Source organism: Symsagittifera roscoffensis, chromosome 3, assembly GCF_963678635.1.
Source record: "Symsagittifera roscoffensis chromosome 3, txSymRosc1.1, whole genome shotgun sequence".
NCBI lineage: Eukaryota > Metazoa > Xenacoelomorpha > Acoela > Convolutidae > Symsagittifera > Symsagittifera roscoffensis.
The window spans coordinates 6,095,746-6,119,856 of NC_087064.1; the positions used below are offsets into that span (position 1 = coordinate 6,095,746).

The window sequence follows — 24,111 nt, forward strand, 5'->3', positions numbered from 1 at the left end:
TTTTTAAATTTACAGCAAAATTATTCAATAGATCAAAAGCAAATGATCAAAACTACCTTTTTTGAAACTGTGAATATTTGGTCTTGAAGAGTTAACAATGTAATACGGGTCTGAAAAAATCAGATTTCCTCATCTGCGTTGATTTTTTTAATCCGGGTAAAAAAGTAACAGCTAAATTTAGATAAAATTTCCACCCTGACTATTTCAATTTTCTCGCTGAGAATGTTTCACGTAGCATGAAGATTTTTAAATCCGCTTATTTGATCAAGATTGCAAAGTTTGGTGCAGATTAGGAAATCTGGATTTTTGAGACCCGTTTGACATGGTAAATTTTTAAAACCAAATTTTGATAGTTTCATTGACCTTAGCTCTGCTCATTTGCTCATGGACTATAAAAAAAATTTTAAATTCAAAATTGACTATGGTAACAGGCTTTTTATAATGTAAAAACCTTAATTTGCGCTTAATTTTGTCCACTAATATAGCAAGTAGCAAGGTAATCTTATTAGTTATTGTTCGCTTATTAGTTTGCACTTGCGGACAAATTAAGCAAAAACTCAGTTTTCCTTCTCCAAGTTGCTTTCTTTGATTATTTTTGACCAAACTTATTTTGATTACCAGCACAAAGCACAAAATTCATATAGACCGGGAGCAATTGGTCAGAGCTAATTTCTATGAAACTATCAACATTTGCTCTCAAAGACTTACCGACGTAATCCAAAGTTTATAATGGCAGATTCCCTCATCTGCTCTAATTTTTGCATTATAGTAAATTCTTTCTCGAATGAGCGGTTGAAAAATAATTTTAATACGACGTGAAGTATTTTCAGTGAAAAAATTGAAAAAATCAGTGTAGATTGTGAAAATTTACTAAACGCGGCTGTTACTTACTTGTTCAGGTGGATTGGAAAACTTAATGCAGATAAAAAAAATCTGGCATTTTCAGACTCGGATATTAAAAGTAAGTCTTTGAGACCGAATATTGATAGTGTCATTAAGGGTATTTTGATCATTTGCTTTTAATCTATGAAAAAGTTTTGATGTAAATCCAAAGAAATGTTTTCCATCATGGACATTTTAGAAAGTAAAAAATGAATTTGCACTTGATTTTGTCTCTATTGTACTTTTTGATTCAAAAATAGCTGGCATTAAAAAAACTCTATTTTGAGAAACCTTGTCACTTTGTGGTTCTCACATTAGAGAAGTCATTTTCCAACAAAAAACTTATAAAACATCTGGGATTGTTGTGAAAACGTTTTCAATTGTGTGTGGTTTGCTCGAATGTTTCACAGGTGCTTCATACTGGACTAAGAACAGCTTCAACAGTCTTTGTAGTAGATAAACAACATTTCTTTACCGCATCGAAAAACGTATACAAATCTAGACACCATGTGTCGAGATGTGAACAATTTTTAAAACGCAAATTTTGAAACAAACAAACACATGTAAACACGCAATGATACACACATTTGAAAAAAATTTGGCGAGCACGTAGTTCTACTTTATATTCCAGTTGTTTGATTGTTCCAATAAAGCAAATAATAATTTTCCATTATTTACTGGGCGACATTGAAAGCGCAACAGAAATTTTCAATGAGCCAAAACATCACTTAAATGGAATCGGAAGAAAACCATGTGCTTCGTGTGATAGATATCAACCAAATTCGACAACTTGTCTGGATATTAGTTGTCAGAGAAATCTTTTTGGGTAAAAATAATATTAAAGTGGCCTATTTTTGATCTAATTCAGTTTTTGGAACCAAATTTAGAACTTTGATTCTTTCAAAATTCTGAAAAATCAATGCTTTTCTAAGTTCAATAAACGAAATAAAACTGAAGGTTAAAAAATAAACATACCTCTTTGATTGGATCAAAACTGGGTTTTCCTGGTTAACTTGAGGTATAATTGTCGTTCAAGCTTGCAAGGAAACTCAAAAATAGTATAGACTGAAATGTAAGACTGTTGGTGAAATGCGATAAAATTTGTTTGAAACGCGTTATTCAGTAAAATTTTTCAGATTTTTCAGCCATTTTCTAATAGTTAGAACACAGCTGAAAAATTCCCGGGGGAAAAGAGCACGGCCTGAGGGCACGAAGTGCCTGATGCTGCTCTTTTGCCCGAGGCCATCTTCAACTATGATCTTACTGTTGAAAAGTATCTTTTACTCCTTCTGAGGGAAAGATGCCAGAAAATTGTGAAAGAGCCCGGAAATTGTGAAAGAGCCCAGAAAAGTGCGCAAAACTATGCAAATGATTTCTTTTTTCATTCATGCGTTCAAATATTTCATTTTTTATTCATGCGTTGTCGTGAAAGAACATGTGTGAAAGAAAGAACAAAAACATACCCTTCTAATTTGAGGAACGATTTAGCGATAATCGTGACGACGCGTTTTCAATGTCGCCCAATGCAGCTTTTTACATAAATATTGCATCGAGAAATTTTTCGAAAAAAATGAGACACGCAGTGTCGATATGTGCACAAAATTCGAGATGCAATGTGATCTTTTGCTTGTCTGGTATAAAACACATGTGAAAAATCGAACAAAACACAGATTTGAAAAAGTTTTCATGCTAACACATGATTTGTCTTTCTAATTTGTTTTGATTGTTCTAAGAATCATGTTGCGCTACTGATTCATATTCAAATTTTAAAACTAGTGCAATATTTGAAACACTAGTGCAATATTTAAATATTGCTCTAGTACCAAGGCATTATTTAAAAATTGTATTAGTCGTGTTTCAAATATGGCACTTCATTTTTAAATTTGGCACGGAAAAATACTGAGCACGTGTGTTTTATTTTAAATACGGCATATTTGAAAACGTTTTGAAATTTTTTTGTAATTGTTTTAGAAAATTTCACAGCAATAGTTTAAAATGTTTTCAAAAATACAGCTTTTTTTTAAAATATAACATGTTTTATATTCTCTATGAAAGAGCAAACCATGTATTTTTATACCTCAGTTGGCCTCGTAATGCTTAAATCTGCGCTTGCCTAAAATGGCTTTTAAGCGTTGTGCTTTTCATTTCTGACAGCAATTACAAGAAACTGTTCTCGCTGGTTTAAATATAAAGCTCTTGAAAATATTCCAACTCCACCGTAAAAAATTGTTGAACGTTTTCCCGGGCATCCAAAAGGGGGATTTTCATACCCATACCGGTATGGATATAGTATATCATATTTGAAGTAGTGAGTAAGTATCTATGCAGTGTGTATGAATCAGACTCCTCGTCTTCGTTTGAACTAGTTGTTGAAAGCTCTTTTTTGTTATCTTTAATGGTCTAGCTTAACGCAGCGTATGAGCCGCATAAGCTAGCGGTAAAAAAATGATATTGGAAAACAATTAAATAGTCTCATCAGCTCGTACTCGTTAATAAAACAAACAGTTCGAAATTTTCAGAGTCTGAAGATAGTTCGAGCTTTTTAGCTGTACATGAAACGCAAACCTTGCAAGATTGTTCCTTAGGAATTCAAACCTAGCCAGAATCTTGTAATATTTACGCATTCACAATTCGGTAAGCAAATTTTACCAGAATCTTGCAAGATTCTTGCAAGGTTTTGCATAACTCGCATTTTGTATTCGCAAACATTTCTTTTGCCAATAATCTTTATATTGGGGTTAGTTTGGGGAGCAGTGGTGAAGTGGTTACGTCTCCGCCTCTCAATCGAAAGGTCGGATGTTCGAGGCCCACCATGATCCGTGCTCGTTGCTTGAGGGTGAGGCAACATTACCCAGCCCAGAAAAATAACCAAAAAAATTGCATGTAGTTCTTAAGCAGGGGCACAACAGCGGTTCGCCGTGATGAGCTGTACAGCTCGTATGTTGGTCCTATCCCTCGTGGATAAAAAAAATGATTAAAAATGATTAGTTTGCGGTGAAAAACGTTTGATTGCTTCCAGGATTATTTTTTCAAACTAGAGATATTTTCTAATCTATTTTGAAAAGTTTCGTAAAACTGATGCGTCTTTTACCAAATTGAATTTGCATGTATTCGTGCAACTTTGCCAGGTTTCCTTTGCCTTAAGGGATACATAATCTAGAAGTAAAGACTAGAAGAAACCTAAAAAGCAATGAACGCAACAAAATATGAAAAAGAGGTTATACTAATCTTTGATAAACTATCAACGAATTAATAAAAATTGATTACAATGGAGTTTTGTTGAATAAAATTATGACTAGATATTCGATTAATGTGGCAAATTTAGTTCACATAATGGATTTTTGATCAACTATGACCAATTTCTGTCAATAAAACGGCAAAGAAAAATCAATGACAACCCATTACACTCAATTTTAGTTCATTTTTGTTTTCATTTTGATCGATTACTTTTTGTGCATTAAATTTTTGATTATTTATGCATGATTTTTTTCAGCAACACTCGAACCGGGACGAACAGTTTCATCCCCATGTTCACCAATCACTACTCACTCACGTACACCCTACTACGAGCCCCACCATACTCGACTACGACCCCCCCCCCCCCCAATCGTCTCTCAACTACGCCCCGCCCCTAATTATAATCGATTGCGGGGTTTAGAAGTAATTTCTGAATATAAAAACAATATAATCAATTATTATCCATGAAACTTCAGAGGGCGTAGAATTGAAAATATTAGTTGTTGCTACCATGTACCGTTCTGTGATATGACAGTTACTAAACTTCATGCAAACTACTAGCAAATTTTGCTGAGTTCTTTTGAATTGAAAAAACTAGCGCGAGCCAAGTTTGAGTCGGACCAATTCAAATCGTCGAGATAGTGACAGCCAATCATCTCGTATTCAGAGGCGTGACTAAATTAAAACTATTGTTTACCAAAGAAGCTTGGAGTCGGATAAATTTGGATTGAAAAGCTGTCAGAAGGTGAAAAACAACTTCGGGTGCTCAAATTTGTATGATTTTGTACAACTTAACGCGTATCACAGCAGCAGTATTTTTTTTCAGATTAAAAAACTGTTTTTTATTGCAGATATATAATTGTTCAAGCTGCTTTTATGTTCATAATCTAATGGATGTTGATTTATTAACAATTCATCACTTAACATTTATTCGCTCTTCTTAATACAAAACTGGTCCGATAACTCTCCAATTTTGGACGAATCAGACGTTAAACAATCCTGCTAATTTTAATGACCCAGCAATAGCTTTCATTGATTTACAATTTAATTTTTTAATATTTCTACTGAAAACTATTAAAAAAATCATTGGTTGAAAAAAAAACAGCTATAGTCACGTGACAGTAGAGCAGTGTAGAAAAATGTCTCCCAATCGAGCACAGTATCTACGACTTGCCATCTTTGCGGCAACTGCTTTGAGCCTTCCGCTGAGTAAGTACTTCTGGGGTGAGGGAGGAGGGGTGGGTGTTTTATAAGTAAATAACGTGTCTTTTAAAAGTGTGGACCAAATAGATTTTCTGAGCTCTCCCAAACCACTATAAGACAGTAACTTGTGGACCAAATTTTGTGCGCCGCAGGCAAATTTTTGAATTAAGGCCAAAAAAGGGGGTTTTTAGGTACTTTTTGGAAATTTTCGACCAAAAAATCGCGGTTTTTTGGTGCGCGCTCCCCCCCTCAAAATTAGTATAGATTGGCACCAAAGGCACATTTAAATTTTAAGGTCACTCTGCCAAAAATGGAGGAGAGGGCATCCGCCCCCCCCCTAAACCGGCTACTGACTGGCAGGACTAGATTTATGCGAAGCGACAATTCGTAGCAGGCGACAATTCGTAACAGGCGACAGTTCGAAAGAATAAATTAAGCGGCAAACACTACTAATTTATGCGAACCATTTCCCTCGTGCCGGATGTAAGCGCAGCGGAGCGAAGCGGAGCAAGTGTATGCTACTTGCCAAGGCCTTGTTACGAAATGTCACTTGTTACCAATTGCCGCCTGTTAAGAATTGTCGTCTGTTAAGAATTGTCGCCTGATACAAATGGTCGCCCTATCCTAGATTTTGAGTCGAACAAAAAATGGAAACCAAAATTTTTGAACCAAAATTTCAAATTTGATTTTTTTTGCTAGTCCAGTGACTATTATACTTTCAAATATCACCAAGAAAACAAATACCTTATTCGCATCTTTTATAATTGATTTACAGATACTATTTTGTTGTCCAAACATACCCAAATTCAGTTGGGAAATCGGAACATACCTATGTTGGCCGTTAGAGCCGAACATTACGAGGCCAAACGGTGTATTTATGAATTCTAAATTCTAAGCGGAATCGGCGAAAAGAACACTGCCTGTAATCTTCTTTTGTTATTTCATTCTCTTTGACCGTTCCAACAAAATTTTAAGATGTTTAAAGGCTTGTCTCTGGAATTCAGGAACATACAGACTTAAAAGTGTGCGCCTATACAGTGCATGGCCTCTTAATGAACTAGGTCAAGCAAAGTCGAACTATAAGTCAAGTTCGGCCAAAAACTTTGGCGTAAGCCTGTAAGTTTTTTTTTCACTTTTTAGAAAATTTTGACATATGGTTGAAAATAAATGGCATGGGTGAGTAAAAAAGATGTTGTACAATAGCACCAAACAGAAAATTTTTTTTTGATTGGCGAGTGGGTAAAATTTAACCCGCAACCCAAAATTTCAAAACCTTACGCAAAATAATCTCAAAATCAAAAAATCAGAAAAACCATAGAGTGTGTCTTTGCCATGTTTGTTATACAAAAAAGCAACGAAGATAAATCCTGTCATCTAGCTCTGGACCTGTTGTGTGTGGTGTTCAGGCATATATAAACAAAAATTCTCTTAATTAGCTACAAAACTTTTTCTGAAAAGTAAGAAGTTACATCGGTAAAGAGAATTGTTGAATTCCCTTTATAGTACTCTGCAACGGTGCAGATTTTGTAAACTGGTTTATAAAAACATTTATAAAATCATGAAAACTATTTTTTAAAAAGTTTGTAGGAAAAGTTACATTAGTACAACGTTCTGACATCCCTATCTGGTAACATTCTCAGAACCCTATTTTGTAGGAAAATGTATGGTTCTTATAAGAAAAATTTAAGAGTTTGACGACTTCTAGTCAACCCCGGGTAGCATGAAAACAAAATAGACCTACCATTGTTTCTAGGATGGAACAAGTTTAATTGACCAGGGTTTGGTTTTAAAGAATCTATGGATATTTATAAACTATTTTTTAAAATGTGAAAATTCAATGTATGCAACGCATACGACTCAAACTAATTTTTCAAACTTGTTCTACTCAAATAACTTTTCAAATTTATTTTTTAGATACTGCTCAATTTTTTGTTCTGCAAGTAAATGATGCAAACATTGAGAGTGAAGTCAAAACAGACAACACGATTGAGCTGTTGTTCAAACACCCGGATGAAAATTGTTCGCATCCAGTGCCAGATGGGTACAGCATCAATTCAACCACAGACCCAGGTGTGGATGAGACAGCTGTGGCTACTGCGTCGGCCGGGGTGGACTCGTGTTCGGGGTCTACTCTTCGATACTCAGGTTGATGTGTCACACACATACACACGCAATATAACACATACACGTTCATACACACATAATAAGACATTCATAAACAGACATTCATAAACGTAACAGACATTCATAAACATCAGGATGAAATTATATAACATGCAGACACACCCACAAAAACGCACACGTTCACACATATACACATATAATAAGGCATAAGTACACATACATAAACAAATACGCACACATACATGCACACGTAATTTATTCATGTATGTATGTATGAATGTATGTATGTATGTGTCTACTTATGCACACACACACACACACACACACACACACACACACACACACACACACACACACACATACACACAGACTCAAACACATACCCACTAGCATCAATTTGCGAATGGATGCGTGCTTGAAAAAAAGAACCCTTTTTCACCTATGGAGGCATTTTAAAAGAAATTATTAAGAGCTGTTCGCGCTTAAATTAATGACTTTATATGACGCGAAAGTTATGAAGCTAAAATTAGATTTTCTAAAACAGGCAAAAAGACTTGAAATTAGTGGCTTGTCCAATTGAGGTCAGTTTGCCATCAAAAACGTTACAGATGTGTTTTGGAATAGTGCAGTACGTTTTCTTTGAATTCATGTTAACCAGAAAAACAACCCATTTTCCTTGCATGGAAAGAGTTCAGCTCTTTTCGTAAACTAGCGAGTGGTTGCCTTTATGCTCAGACTGAGTTCGAAACACGGACACTACCGCTCTAAAACAAAGTAAAAAACTGATCCAGCTGAATTGGAAACCGCCTAACAAAGAATTTTGTTGGTTTCCCAAAAAATATTTTAAGGCGGAATTTTTACTCCTGTCCAGCAACAAAACCGTCAACAAGTGTAACCCTATCGCTCAGTATGCACCGTTTATTGGTCGTGCCTCATTTGATCAGCAGGGCAGATTCACCGTCTGGTTTAAACCGAATTTGAAACAAAACATCCAATAATCCTTGATGGAAAGCCTATTTTTGAAAAATTGTTTGTAAGTTGTATTATCATCAGCAGTTCTTAGACTATACCTGTAATTCAGTTGGAAATTGCATAATTGAATCTATGTTCATTGTAAAGTGATTTGAAATCACTTGAATAAACACTTGATGGCAGAGCTTCCTGTTGAAAGACTTGGTTACCGCCAGCCTCCCTTCACAAATTGAGGTAATGATTACTTTGGATCTTATTGCGTCATAGTCAGGAAACACTCTCGGAAGCAACGGTGCTTCCTTTCTTCATGTATGTCCACATAGTCTATACATATTGAGATTGTCTTATTCATGGACATGGCTTCAGGTGTAATGAAAATGAAAAGATTCGTAGCGCGTCGCGGCACTCCATCAGTCATTTGGCCGATAACGACACCAACTTCTTGGGAGCCGAGAAAGATCTCTTGAAACGTACTTAGTCTAGAAACGCACCCGTAGAGATGCCGAAAAAGAGTATCGAAGGTGAATTGGACCCTCCGGCAGCATCACATCAAGAGAACGTCTCGTTCGGTATGGTAGAAGATTTTTCTACGCAATAATAAGAATGAAAAACTCCTTCTCAAAGTTCTTGAAACGTATTTTCGTCTCGTAGAACAATGACTGATTTTCGTCTCGCCCTATAACATGAATATAAGCAAGTCCGGCTGGCTGTGAGATGGCTTTTCTTTTCTCTCTTCTTAGTAGCGACTACCGAAAGCGCTAAGCTACGTCAACCTAATTTGGTGTCGCCAAGAGTATGTATCAGCCCTGAACAAACGCAGTAAGTGGCACTCTGATACTGACTTCATTTCAAAAATAGGCGATTTAATTTGGATTGTCGAAAAACGCAGCTCAAGGGCAGTACCCTTTGGCTCGTACTAAAATTCTCAATTAGGGAAAACACAACATACCACGATCTGCCGTAGTCACAACAGGCTCCGGCAAAGTAACTCGACCGGCCGTAAAACTCGCACCCTTTTTAGCTCTTTTGGAGGCTGAGGATGTTCGCGATTAAACTAATGACGTCGTATGGCGCGAAAAACAAGAAGCTAAAATTATATTTTCTAAGACAGACGAAAGGCCTTTAATTTACTGGCTTGTCCAATTGAGGTCAGTTTGCCTTCAAAAACATTACAGATGTTTTATGGAATAGTGCAGTTTGTCTTATAGGATACGAAAGTGCATCATATTTTGGTTCGCAAACACGTACATTATTCCCGGAGAGTATACCTGGGCTTAACACAGGGACAGTTTTTCCGGACACTATACTCGTTCACTAATCTTGGACGATTATTCCCAAAAACCGATATACGATCGATCGTGAAATTTCTCAATCTCTTCTGGAAAGCTGCATGTCATGATCAGACAATGCACACACCTACGTAAGGTGTAACAGACTACTGCTAGCACTAAGTACGTGACTCTAAAACGAACCATAAAATTTGAAACAGAGAGGTGACGAAGTAAAGTGACGCCACATAGGATACGTGCGATTATTCCCGGACGACTACTCCGAAACACAACCCAGTTGGCCTAAAGTTCAGTGCGGCTCGCCGAAAGCAACCAATTGGCCTAAAACGACCCAATTGACCGAAGCGACTCAGTTGGCCAAAACGACCCAGTTGGCCGAAACGACCCCTTTGAGCGAAATGACCAATTTGGCTGAAATGACCCAGCTGACCGAAACGACCCAGTCGGCCAAAACGACCCAAATAACCAAAGGGGAGGCCTTTTCAGGTATTCTGATTGCGGAAATGTGGTTGAAGTAGAGCCGGCAACCATTTTTTCTCCACACCCAAAGTGTCTAATAGGTTTTTTCGGAATCTACCGATGACCACCTTTTCAAAACTTGTAAGACTAAAAAACCAAAATTTTATCCATTTGTGCGAGCTTGCTATGCATATATTTATTACAGAAACATACACTGACAAGCACAAGCATAAATACTCATACACGCATGCACATGTAAACATCCACACACACTCTAATGCAGTCAGAAAGAAACGAGCACAAATGCACTCACACCCACGAACACTAACAACCACACCTACACGCCCACACACACCTACAACTCACACACACCCTTACACTCACAGGCACAATCAAATTAACATGATTTTTTTCGAGATCAATCTTACCTGTAATTTTTTTTTGAGGAAACCCATTTTGCCGTCCAACTACAACCCGTATTGATCAAAGCAAAAACTGAAGATAGATTTTTTGCCGATTTTTCGAACTTTTGCAGCCATTCAAAATAAATTTTGTCATAAAAATTTATCAGTTAAACTCTGTTTCATAGACAATTTTTCAGTGAGTTCCGCTCATCGAATTGTAAAAGAAACTTTTTTTTCTAATATGATAAGAACTTTAGGTCTGGAAAAATTATCTACAGGCGTATTTCGAGCCAATATAGACTTTTTTGATTGCTGCCCGTGTCGAGGTCCGCAACTAATTTTTCGAATTTGTCTGAACAGGGTTCATAATCCATAGTCTGGACAGAGTTTTAAGTCGCGGAAAAACTCTGGAAATACCGTATCTCGGTTGCAATCGTCGCGGCGGTCGAAAAATTAGTTGCGGAGGTCGAAACTATAGTCGCGGCGGTCAAAAAATTAATCAAGTCCGTCAAAAATTTAGTCGCGATATGGTCAAAAAACAAGTCGCAGCGGTCAAAAAATGATTCACGGCGGTCGAAAAACTAGTACGGTGGTCAAAAAATAGTCAAGGTGGTCGAAAGATTAGTCGCGGTGGTCAAAAAAGTAGTCAGGGTGGTCGAAAAACTAGTTGCCGCATGTTCGAAAATTAAGTCACGGCGGTCCAAAAATTAGTCGCGGTGGTCAAAAAATTAGACGCGAGGCTCGAAAAATTACTTGCGGTGGTCGAAAAAATGTTCGCAGTATAGTCAAAAAATTAGTTGCGGCGGTCGAAAATTTAGTCGCGGCATGGTCGAAAAACTAGTCGCGGCATAGTCGAAAAGTTCGTCAGGGCGCTGTAATGACAGTTCTTCAAAAATTCGTCGCAAAAATTTGGAGAACACGAAATCATGAAATAATCAGAAACAGATAGTGAAAAACAGCAATTGTTACGTTACAACTAAAACTTTTTTGGTTTCATTTTATAATTAATGAGTTATTTGCTAGCAAAACTGTCAAACAATTGCGAATAGTAAAAAAAACGGTTTATATGTATTTTTATTGTGCAGATAGCTAGATGAATTTATTTGCTGATCATATACAGGACCGACATCAAAAGACCTACACATGTCCCAATATCAACTATAAGCCTTTTCGGTGCAACGAAAAAATTGCAACTATTAACAAAATGTCGGTCGAGAAAGTTGTTGGGTCGAAAAATTCAAAACATATCGAAATTCGATCAGGAAAATTGACACTTACCAATTGTTGGTCGAGAAAAACGAAAAATATATCGAGCACCTCGACCCGGTTAAAAAAAACAATCGGCGCTACTGAAGAATACACACTCCTCTACCAAACACAGTCGAGTTTTGTTTATCGTTCAATTTAATTCCGTTTAACTTTTATCGGTTGAGTAAATTCATCAGCCAATTGATTGTTTCAACTGCGTCGAATCCTTTCGAAATGTTTTTCTCCAGTCGTTTTTCCCTGATTGCTTTTAATTTTTCTTCAGTTGCGCCAGTTGCGGTTTTCTCAATTTTCGACCGCGGCGTTTACGTTTTAGACCATGCCCGACTAATTGCTTTACTTTGGTCGCGCCAGTCGCGGTTAACTGTCCTTCGGTAGTGTCGATCGCGGACACACTGCCTCGATCCGCAAAGTCTGGAAATACCAATTTGGTTGCGGCAGTCTGAAAATATCCAGTTTCGGTCGTGGCAGTCTGCATATACCAAATTTGGTCGCGACTGTCTGATCATAAAACCACAACCTCGACCCACGGCCAAAACAGCGCATTATTTCAGTCAAACAATACACCGAAACGGTTTTTTGGCGCAGTTATGCCAAAATTTTATGCAGCGAAAATTGTTCCCTAAGTAAGCTATTTTTGACGTTTCGTTTCCAATTGACAATCTGCCCCAACCCCTTGAGAAAACTTAGACTGCTCCCTGGTCACATAGGTTGTGTGTCAATTAGCGCCCTTTAACTGCAGGTCTGAATGCGGGCACCCTGTACTCAATCAATGTGTCAAGTTGGAGCAACACAGGAGGCTCTCTGTGGGGGAGCAGCGAGTGGTCAGGATGCACACGTGAGCACATACTAGAAAGTGACTTCTCTCAATTGAGAAGCCAATTCTCTGAAGCAGATCAAAAAATTTTATTGAAAAAAGGGTGAGGGGAACGGGTTTTATGATTCGTTTTGTAAGATGCGTCATCAAATTATTTGATTATAATCAAATAATTTGATGACGCATCTTACAAAACGAATCATAAAACCCGTTCCCCCCGCCCTTTTTTTAATAAAATTTTTAAATCTGCTTCACAGAATTGGCTTCTCAATTGAGAGAAGTCACTTTCTTTGTTTTTGAGAACGGACGATAAAACGCGGTTACTTTGCAATAACTACAGAAGTACTTTTTACAACCACTTTGTCGCTTTCTATTGCAATACTTCATTGACATCTTGACATCCTGTTTTCTTACCCAGCTAAAAAATTATGGGTTCAGCTTAATTTGAAGCAGGGGAGGGCTTCAGAAAAAAGTTTTGAGTCGATTGTACTTTGAAGGTCTTCCAAACGAGTTATGTTCTTTTAAAACCATAATAAAATTCAGTAAAGATGAGAAAACTGCAAACAAGATTGAGAACCATTTGATAAAATGTCCGACTTTTGTCCAGTTTAAAGACCAATACAGGTTAAAGATGATGCAAAAAAAACGTACCACCGTACGAGGGTAAATAAAGATAAATAATCTTCTAGTGATAGAGATTCTGCAAAAATTCTCAGATAATTGGATTTAGAACACAAAGCTAAGCACTGTACAGCCATCAAGGAGGAAAAATTTTCAGGCAAAAGAAACCGCTGGCTGAATTTAGCTGTTACAATACCTCGCCATACTAGATCCAAGTTAAATTAGTTACAGATTGAGTGCAACTTGCAATATGATTAAGGATGAAAAGATAATTGTTAAATGGACCGAATTTGTAGTGAAAATAATACATTAAAGGCGCTAACAAAAATGAATCTACAGTTTCAAGTAAAAGAAAAAGTTTTAGAGAGAGGTTGTTTTTATGTACCAAGGAACTCAAAAAACTTAGTTTTAATGGTAAAATTTAGTCACAAAGTTGTTAAAACTGGGACCATTTATCATTTAAAGGAGCAGTAAAATTTCCTATCGGCATCCAATTTCAAGCTTTATTAACCGATTAGAAATTGAATTTGCTCAATTAATAATCGATCAATTGATTTTTGAAATCAAATTACAATCAATTATTTTACATTTTGATCGACTATAATTGATTTAATCCATTTTTTGTTCAAAATAATTGTAATTGACTATAATTGATTTTAATAGATTATTTTCATCTTAATTCTTAATCCCTTTCTTTGCCCATTTTCACTTCGACCTTGCATCCGGATTGCTTACATTTTATGCTTTTCGTAGACATTGGTTTATGTGAAAAATGTGAAAAATGTTTTAGCAGTTTTCAAATCAATTCACATTTACAGCGTTTTTATTTTTTCAACTCTTCTCGATCAGTTTCATGATGCAAACGTCAACTTTTTTCTAACCACAAAAGTATTAGGACATTGTTTCATTTTTATAAGTTACTTGGAAGAGTTATTTTTTACCTGCTGCGGGAACCTTTCAACCGCGAGAATAAAGGATTAATATCTGTTATAATCAATAATAAGAGATTATAATTGATTATAATAGACTAAAAGAGATTATAAGAGGTTTTCGGGAAAAATAATAATGAAATATAATTGATTATAATTCATTTTAAGGTCACTAAAAATGTTTTCATTATAATAGATTAAAAATCGTTCAAACATCTCAATTTGGCGCTTATAATTTGTTATAATTTTCATAAAATTTAATTCTAATTGTAATATAATAGATCAATTTCTCTTTTTATTGAGTGCGTGTAGTTTGGTTTTAGAAATTGTACTTCAGAAACCACAATATACAGTGAACGGAAGACGTTGATGAGTATAAACACTAACTTCAAATATAGGGAAGAACAAAAAATTGAATACAGAGCAGGAAAATCTTATACAAAATTATACAAAGATTATTACACAAAATTAATTATACAAAATTACACGAGATTATACAAAATTCACACTTTTTTATTCGTTATTATTGTATCTGATTTGATACCACTTTTGGCTCTCTCTTTCAATTTTTGATTGAAACCTCGTTCTGCTGCTCAACCGTGAACATTTTGAGAAGCAGCTTCTTAGTACTTGTGGTGTTGTTTTTCTGCGTAAAAAAGATGGTTACCTTGATAGATACAAAGTGCCCTTATCGTCAATGGTCAGAAAAAAACACCGGTAGTGTCAAATTCAGTTTTTTAAATTTTATTTTTGCAAATGATCTATGTAATATAAAAAAATTAAGAACATTTTTGTAACTAAAAATTACAGCCCTTTAGTGGGTTGATGCCTTACTACAGTAGCTTTTAAAATATATCAGTTATTGCACTCAGTCCGTCATGAATTGCTCTCTCAGCCTGAATGCCGGATCTTTGAAGCTCACATTTTTTATATTCGTTGCTTGGTTTCGATGCAAACCAACCCAGCCTATTTAAAAAACCAAAAAAAACTTGCATGTAATTTTTAACCTGACGCACAATCACTGTTCTCTGTAAAGAGCTGAAAAGCTTGTAGGTTGGTTGTTTCTGCACTTTCCTCGTAGATGGAAGGTCTCCACTTTAGCAAATGGCTTGCAGGCAGTTTTGTGGCTCCCAATTTTCTATAGAGAATTGAAAGATAAGACTTTTCATTAGGAGACCAAATTGTGCACAGGATAGGCAATCAGTTTCGTGTTTGCAGTTCTCGGGATCCCAGAGGCAAGCCGTACTCAGTAAAAAAGAAAATAATAGATTACAAATGATTTTTATTGTCAGTCTCCATAAACTTCAAAAAAGAATTGATTATAATAGATTAAAAAGGGATTATAATATTACCATTTTCGAAACAATAAAAAGCATTATAATTGATTTAATCGATTTTTTTATGACATTTTTTTTATCTCAAGTTTTTTTTATAATTTCAGTTGGTTACCGAACTGATATAATCCGTAGTTTTGTACTTATAATCGATTATAATCGATTATTTATGAAAAATTTTTTTCTCAAGTTTATTTTGGATTATAATTTCAGTTGGTTACCGAACTAAAAGAAACTCTAATGTTGTACTTATAGCCACCAGCGGATTTAGGAAGGGGCGTCGGGGGGGGGGGGGGGGGGGTTTGACGCCCCACTCCCCACAGCGGTTCGACCCCCTGCATACCCAAAAGGTCTCCCCATCCCCCCCCCCCCACTATTTTGAGTCCCCCCCACTATTTTGAGGTCTCCACAATATTTTCAGATATCCATTTTTTGCTTAGGAGGGTGCCCGTCGAAAAAAGCTGTTTTTTGGTCAAATTTTTCCAAAAAGTGCCTAAAAATTTCTTTTTTGGCCCGTTTTTTTTTTCAAAAATTTGCCTGAGACGCATCAAATTTGGCCAAAACAGGGTTTTTTCAATGCCTTGGAAAGCTTGGATTCAATCTTGTCAAGCTTTATAGGGCATAGGATACCCCCTCGCGAAAATCCTAAATCCGCCCCTGGCTTACTGATTCTTACGTCTTACTGATTTTTACTGGGTTTTCATGCAGAATAGCGAAACTATAATTAACTATTATGGGTTTTTCCTGTGAAATATTATTTTGTTAGAAAAAGGGATTACAATCTATTATAATAGACTATAATAGATTAGAAGAGATAAAAAGAGATTTTCGGAAAAATTATAATTGATTATATCTATTAAAATGTCACCAAAAATGCTATCATTATAATGGATTATAAATCGCTTATATATCTAAAGTTGGCGCTTAAAATTATTTTTAATTTTGCTAAAAGTACGATTATAATTATAATTTAATCGATTATTTTCTCTTATTTTCACTGAGTGCGTGAGTCTCTTAACATGTAAGAATTTTGTCGGAACGATTTAAAAAAATGAAAACAACAAAGCAAGAACAAAGAGAGCGTCCTTGTTGCGGAATCAGCTTACAATTCACAAAATATACAATTTTCGTCGACTAATGTTTTGACTGTCGAATCCTTTAGGTCAAAGGTCACATGTTTGTCGTTCACAGTTCCTACGCTGAGGGAGTCTGCCTCCTCGGTCACGTGGGTCAGTGACACTTCGTTCGACGTGTCTGTGGGGGCTGAAGCCTATGGCAATGTCACCATCTCTCTCGATCCTCCTCATGATGGACCCTTCATCTACGATGCGAACAACGCCGCCGTTCAGACCGCGAACAATCTGACTGTGGGTATCAACTACACAGTTGTCATTAATGCCAACGGACCCTCCGAGGCATGCAAAGATGACGTCATCACAGTTACTATATGTAAGTATACCGCGGAGCTTGACTAACCAGCCGAAGTATAAGCGAGCCGAAAACGTGCCCAGAGTATCTAAAACTAGCCAAAAATAAGGCCGTTGTTTCAAAATTGTGAAAGTTTGTAAGTAAATTGCTGGGTATGCTGGGTTATATGAAATTTATCCTACCATTACTTTTATTATAAACACTAGAAAACATAGTATGATGCTTCAGGGGCGGATCTAGGATTTTCTCGAGGGGGGCGGATTTTCAAAAAAAGTTCGAAAATTTTCACCTTTTTTTTAGGTTGACCAAATTGATTTTCCGAGCTCTCCTAACACTAAAAAGACGCTGTTTCGGCCAAATTTTCTACGCAGCAGGCAAATTTTTGGAAAATTTTGACAAAAACATCGCGTTTTTTGGCGCGAGCTCCCCCTCAAAGTTAGTATATATTGGCGCCAAAGGCGCCCTTAGAAAAGTTTTAGGGTCGTTCGGCCAAAAAATGATTTCTTCAAAAGTACCAAAGGGGGGACCCTTTGGGTCGGCAGGGTGTCGAATCCCTGAGGAGGGCGCGTCCCCCCCCCCCCCCCCCCGCCGCCCTTCCTAAATCTGCCCCTGTGATGCTTCAATATACTTGTTTTGCTATATAATCTAGTCCGAAAATAATCACAAAAAGTTATTTTTATTTCCATTAATGAAAAAGTGTAGATTCGGAATCTTTCCGGCGGAAAAGCTTAGGGTTGTTATAATTACCAGACGAAATCTTGAATGCAAAACATTTTTAATAACTTTAAAAAAATAGTTAAATAAACTTGCCAGTGTTAATCATAGCTGTGATATTTTGAAACATAATTTTTAACGCTTATTCCACTTATAGTATTACTTTTTAATAGAACTTCTTTTCGTTTCAGATGCTGCATACAACACAGTCGGTGAGCGAGTTTTCAAATCTTTATTCAAAAAAAATATGTAAATTAAAATATTTTTGTTCAACGATATTACACGAAAGATATTATCGATATGAAGTTCGCTACTACAAACATAGAATCATACATTGAAAACAGATGCAAGTTTGTTGATGTTGAAAAAGAGTATCTAAGAAGCGTTTGATAAAATGTGGGGTGCCTCAAGGTTCGATTCTGGGTCCCGAAACAAACAGAGACGAAGCAGGATTTTAAAACGGTACCGATTTTGCAAACCCCTCCCCCAAATGGAAACTACCGGGGCTAGCTTTATGAAACTCATAGGACGGATACTAGAGATGAAATAACCCGGGCATGCAAAAATCCAGACCCCTCAGACCCTTGGGGGGAAAGTGATAACGGTCCCCGGAAGTGTAAATGGCCCTAACAGAACTCGGAAACTAGCGGCGGTTTTAGTCTCAAATTCTAGTATGTTGTAGGCCTAGTTAAGGGAAGCTTAAGTTTAGAATCCCAGACTCCTAGGAACACCACTTCCGGTTTCATGCCCTAAGTAAACAAACCCATCCCTAACTTCCGGAAGTCGTTTCTCGGCCTCAAATGATCACAAGGAGCTGAAACTTGGAGGGATGGTAGGTAGTGGCAAAACACATCTTGTATTATAATTTGAACCAAATCCGGCGGTTGGATCGGAAGCTATAAGCACTTGGAAAAACACACCCCTAGACCGGAAACAGGCAATTTACGCGAAATGATGAACGGTGGCATAATGATTTTAATGCTGCAATGGACCTAAGATACGAAACCCGAAAAAAGACCCCTCTGAGTGAAAAGCCTCCGGTGACTCCTTCCAGTATTAATAGCCTTTTCCCAGAAAGTTAAATGGACCATAGAAAAATAAATGGTATAACTAGTGAAATTTTAATGGGATTTGAATGGAACTTGGTAGTTAGGACCCCCGTGGGATTCTGAACAAAAATATGGAAGTTTGACCCCTGGGTGACCTTAAGTTGACCTTTGGGCGTTTTGACCCCAAAATTGCATAGAAAACCTCAAGATTAACACCGGAAAGTGGCTTATTCCCCAGTCCAGCCCCTGGAAATGAGAATGGGTCACCTTGCTAAAAGCTGGGAGGAAAAATTATATATTGGGAACGAGAGCAGAAGCTGATAGAGGTATATCTTTTACATTGCAACCTTGGAGTAGTGGAGTTAATTCAAAGTGGACTTGGTAAACATTGGGTTCATTTTAGCTTGGCGAGTGATCTTTTAATAGCAATTCAACTAGACTGAAGAAAAGTAGTCCCACAGCAATCTGATAGCAATAGGACCGTAGCATGGGAATTAAGTCTCCTAAATAGTATGAATGGACGTGGAATTTACTTGGCTTCCCGGAGGTGACTTTTTGGTTTAATTTGACCCCTAACAGACGAACTACGTTCCTTTGAGAGCTAAAAAGCCGGGATTGGAATAGAGTACAGATAGAAGTTCTAGATGCTTGGAATGAATTAGCTACCAATGAAAAAGGTCTCCCCCTACCCTTAGGAGGTCGGAACTTTAATGGGATATTTAAAATAAAGACCTTTGGAGGATCACTGTGTAAATATAGCATGGTTTAGAGGTTAGTTGAACTCAAGGGCTGAAGTCACTGAGGTCAGGAATTGGTTGATTAGATTCTTAGGACATTTGTATGTTTGGTCAAATTGTGACAGCTACCGCATACCGGGTAACTAATAAGCGTGAAAAGATTGATAAAAGAAACCGAAGTTCGCACGTGGCAGAAGTGACAGGCGGAGGGATATAGCCTTAAAAATGCGTGGACGGGTGATTTAAGCGGATGTCAGGACCGATAGGGAATGGCGTGACTTAACTAAAACGAAGTGTAAAGAAAGATAAGGAATTGGAGGGTACCGGAGAGCCTTTAAGAGTCAGAACAGTTGTTAACTACTATTGAGAGTAGTTGGTTCTCAGTCAGAGAAGAAAACAGTGTTAGCTACTATTAGAAGTAGTTGGTTTTCAGTCAGAGAAGAGAACACTGTTAGCTACCATTAAGAGTAGTTGGTTCTCGTCAGAGAAGAGAACAGTTGTTAGCTACTATTAAGAGTAGTTGGTTCTCGTCAGAGAAGAGAAGAATGATTGCTAGAGAATCGAGTAGTTGGTTGTCGAAGTAAGAGAACAACCGTAGCAGAAATAGTAGATAGTTGCTTCTCGTCAGAGATTCTCTAGAGAGAGAATAGTTCAGTTTTAGTGGAGTTAGCTGGAAGTTAACTGCAATAAGGCATTTTATGCTGATAAATGGCAGACCCGTTCCTTTTGATTTGATTATTAGATTATAACCTGGCCACTCAGAGCACTCTGTAATCAGACGTATAATCATCTGACTTAAATTACAATTAGAAACTCTTGCGATTGTATCGAGTAGACAAGACAGCCGGAAGTGTAATACAGAAAAGGGGCGAGCAACAGAGAGCAATACAGGATTTTTGCCACCAAATCAACCCTTCGGGATTGTAGAAAATAGTGAATATCGGTCGCCCCGCTGAATTCACTGCCAAAGGGACAGCTTGCGAAGGAATCCCCTAATTCTACGCTACACAACAACATTTTTGCAGCTGACAGAACTTTGTTTGGCCTTGTTTGGCTAACAAGCTTTTGTTATTGATGGAGAGCAACAAAAAATTAAAAAAAAGTAAAATCATTAGGGCTAGCAAAAATGAAACACCGCGGGCCAGTCACCAAAAAGCAAAAAACAAATAGATTACTTGAATAACCGATTGTCAATACTCTCAGGTAAAGTTTACCAAAATATATTATTTTTGGATCAAATGTCTCCTTTAAAACTACACTCAACAAGTGCTACCAAATGGAATGCTGCTATATGGCATTGACATATGGTCTGGCGAAAAATACTAATTGAAAAACGTTGACATATCGTAGAACAGATATTTTATTTTTTTTATAACTTGAAAAACTTGGACACTCTACAATTAGGGAAAAACAAATACAAATTTTTTTAATAAGGACTACACTGAGCACTATGAAAAAAGGAAACGAGAGCAAAAATTTAGGAAAAAAGTCACCAGTTTAACCGTATAAATTTATGAATCTAGATAACTGAGCTTGAATCCAGTTTTCTAAAGGTAAACAGGAACAAGGGACTTAAGACATAGATAAAATTCAGTGCCTATTTCTAGAGAAAACTTAGCGAGAGAATCAGGAAAATGTACAAATTATTTTGATAAATTTGATCATTTCATATTTGGTAGATTATAGACCAAAGAACTAAAATTTAGAAAAATCTATATAATTAGTTTCGAGGTTTTTAAAAAAAAAGAAACAATAGTTTTTGTGATTCTTTCTGACATATTTTTTACTGTTTTTTTTCTATGAAAACATCAGTTTTCAATGAAAGGGGGTTTGAGGGCTTTGTTTATTTTTTTACTTATGAGTATATGTAACTTGTTAAGATAAAGATAACATTTTGCTGTGATAACACGTAACAAATTATTTTTATAGCTGGGTGAAGCGTGGAAAAATGATTTCTTTTTTCGTTGCTCTTGAGGTGTCATTCGACTGGCTCAACGCCAGTCGAGTGTGATTATACTTATACTTATGAATACTTATGCATATACTTATGAATATTCATTTCACATTTCACAATATTCATAAGTATATTAATTATTTAATTATATACTTATGGATTATTTATTTCATATTTATGCCACATTTGATGTCATATATAATTTCGAAAACAAACGTTTCATCAAGAGTTGAACACCGAGCCAATGCAAATTCAGTAGAAAATGTAAATGAAGAACACAATTTGACGGTTGCTAGACTAAATAAAGTTGCGAGGCATCATTAGAAACCTATTTTTTTCCAATTTGGGTCCTTATCCGGTGCAGATAGGAAAAAAGAGCTGAAAGTTTTGACCATTGACTGCAATTTTCCATGCAATATGAATAACAGAAAAAAAAATTTCTAATTCAAAAAACAGTCAGATTTTGTTTCTAATTTTGGAATTTTTCCTGCCGCGGAAGCAGTAGATGAATTTTTAATCAAAAAAATTTCTTACAGCTAAAAACTTAGATTTCCACAGCGTCATTTTGAAATTTTTCGCTCCGCTCGCTCGCTCTGAAAGTGAACAAGGAAAATTAAGTTTCAAATCGGTTTTCTTCGACATTGAATGGAAGAAAGTATAGAATTAACTTTAAAAAACAGTAAAGCATCCAAATAGAACGTTCCCATTTACTTCGTGGGTAGATTAATATGATTTTTGAAATAAGAAAAATGGTAGCTGCAAGGAGTTCCATTGATTTTAATCAGTTTTTTTACCAGAAAGTTTTTCACCAAAATATCGGGTGGTGCTTGTTGATTAATATTATTAATGAATTTAGTGGGCCTTCGACTGAATGGATTCGTGGTGGTAGCTCTAGCTTTGTGCCTCTGCCAACTGATGTAAATCTCACTGTTCTGACGGCCGAATCTTCTCACTTGGCAGAAAAAAAAACTAAACAATGGGACTTACAAATCTGACTGAAACAACGAACTGAAGCTATGGCAGCAACATTAGTATTGATAAAAAACCCTTTAGTCAAACTTTTATTAAGAAATAATGAATCATCAAACAAAAAATTTATGCGTTGATATAATCTGCTCTGAAAAACTAATATTTTGCAAATTATAAAATTGTTTTGCGACAGACAATTATTAGCAAAAATACAAGTTTATGAACTGAAAAAATATTGGGTGTTCTAAGTTTTATACCTGAAGTGTACTAAAGTGTATTTCATGATGAAATAAATCTCACCCCTGAATCCCCTTGACTACCCCGACCCCAAGTACCTTGGTTTTTTTAATACAGTAACATCGATCGGTGAAATGTATTTTTTTTCACTAACTAGTTTTTCTATCTTTTTTTTCAAGTTCTGTCATCTTTGTTGCCGTTCACTATCCGAACAGGATTATCAGAATTGCAGGATTATCAGAATTGCAATTGATTATAAGCTTCAAATTAAGATGTCTAATCGATATATAATCTTTGTGTTTTTCTTGTTTTTGATTCGGAAAACTGAAATTGGTGAAAATTGTTTTTCCTGTTTTTTACGGAAAGAGCGTTTCACTTCAGATGCTAGTGTGCATGGTAAGCCCAGAAATCAAATCTGAAACTCGGCTAGGCGTGTATACCCCAGTGTTCTTGCAATACACACGCTGCTGAAAAATCATTTCTCTTGCTTGTTTTCCAGACCATTTTTGCATTCCATTTCAGAAATAAGCAAGATTTCAATTTCTACAACGAAACTTTTTTCGTTCTGACCATTGAAAACGGGGAAGAACTTTGTATTCGAGTGTGTTTTAGTTTTTTTGTTTTCCACGCAAAATCAGGTACCACAATTATTCATTGGAATGCGTTGAGTGATATATCATGTTAAAGCTCTTTCAGTTGTGATTCAATCGATATTTAAAAACTTCAAAAAATTTTGTCAGGGAAAAAAATCCAGTTTGAATGTTTTGATTTTTCGTCTTAGTTCGATCGAATATAGCGAGCGAGCATGGTTATACAGCTTAGCTATGCCTACTTAAAGTCCTAAATTTTTACTTGTAGCAAGTTAGCTCCATTATGCAAAATAAAAACTTCAAGAAAATTCGATAACTTTTTGCAAAAAAAAAGAAAAAAAATGTGTATTTGTTTTCTTGTCATTTTTCGACAAATTTTTTTTTCCAATTTGCCTATATTACTAGGTCTGTCAAATATGCCTAAATTGTAGTTGTACATCTGATCTAACTTGAAAAGAAATTTTTTTCTGGCAGTTTTGTAAAGACTTTGGTCAGAACATTCTGTGCTACTTGCATAGTAACAGGCTATCCTTTTGATTTTTTTTCAGAAATTTTGTAAAATTTCTGCTAGTCTACAGCAGATACTCAGCAAAATGCATTATCTCTTAGCGGTGACTGCTTGATTGTTTGTCTCATAAGGTAAACTGCGCTGACAAATTTGAGATTGAAATCGATTTGAGCTAATTTAACACATATTTTATACTGATTAAGTTTTAATTTGAAGTAGCCCATTTAGAAAATTAAAACAAATTAAATCGAACTTAAATGGATTATTTACGGTAGAAAGACATTAGTACCTAGAAAACTGAGGTAAATCTATTTAAATTGATTTTGCCAGCAAAATCTTTGAAAAAATGCTTTAACTTAACGCTTTTTTATGTTTCGAAACGTGAGCA

The 24,111-nt window shown here is 36.2% G+C and overlaps 1 protein-coding gene across 1 annotated transcript; it reads left to right on the forward strand.

Annotated features, from left to right (window-relative positions):
• Positions 1–5,003: 5,003 nt before the first annotated feature.
• LOC134842791 (uncharacterized) lies at positions 5,004–22,436 on the forward strand. The gene is made up of 6 exons (XM_063859281.1): positions 5,004–5,328; positions 7,237–7,467; positions 12,579–12,674; positions 16,729–16,986; positions 17,871–17,891; positions 22,276–22,436. Exons 1-6 carry the CDS (start codon positions 5,259–5,261, stop codon positions 22,338–22,340), a joined length of 741 nt encoding a protein of 246 aa, XP_063715351.1. The 5' UTR covers positions 5,004–5,258; the 3' UTR covers positions 22,341–22,436.
• The last annotated feature ends 1,675 nt before the right edge of the window (positions 22,437–24,111 follow it).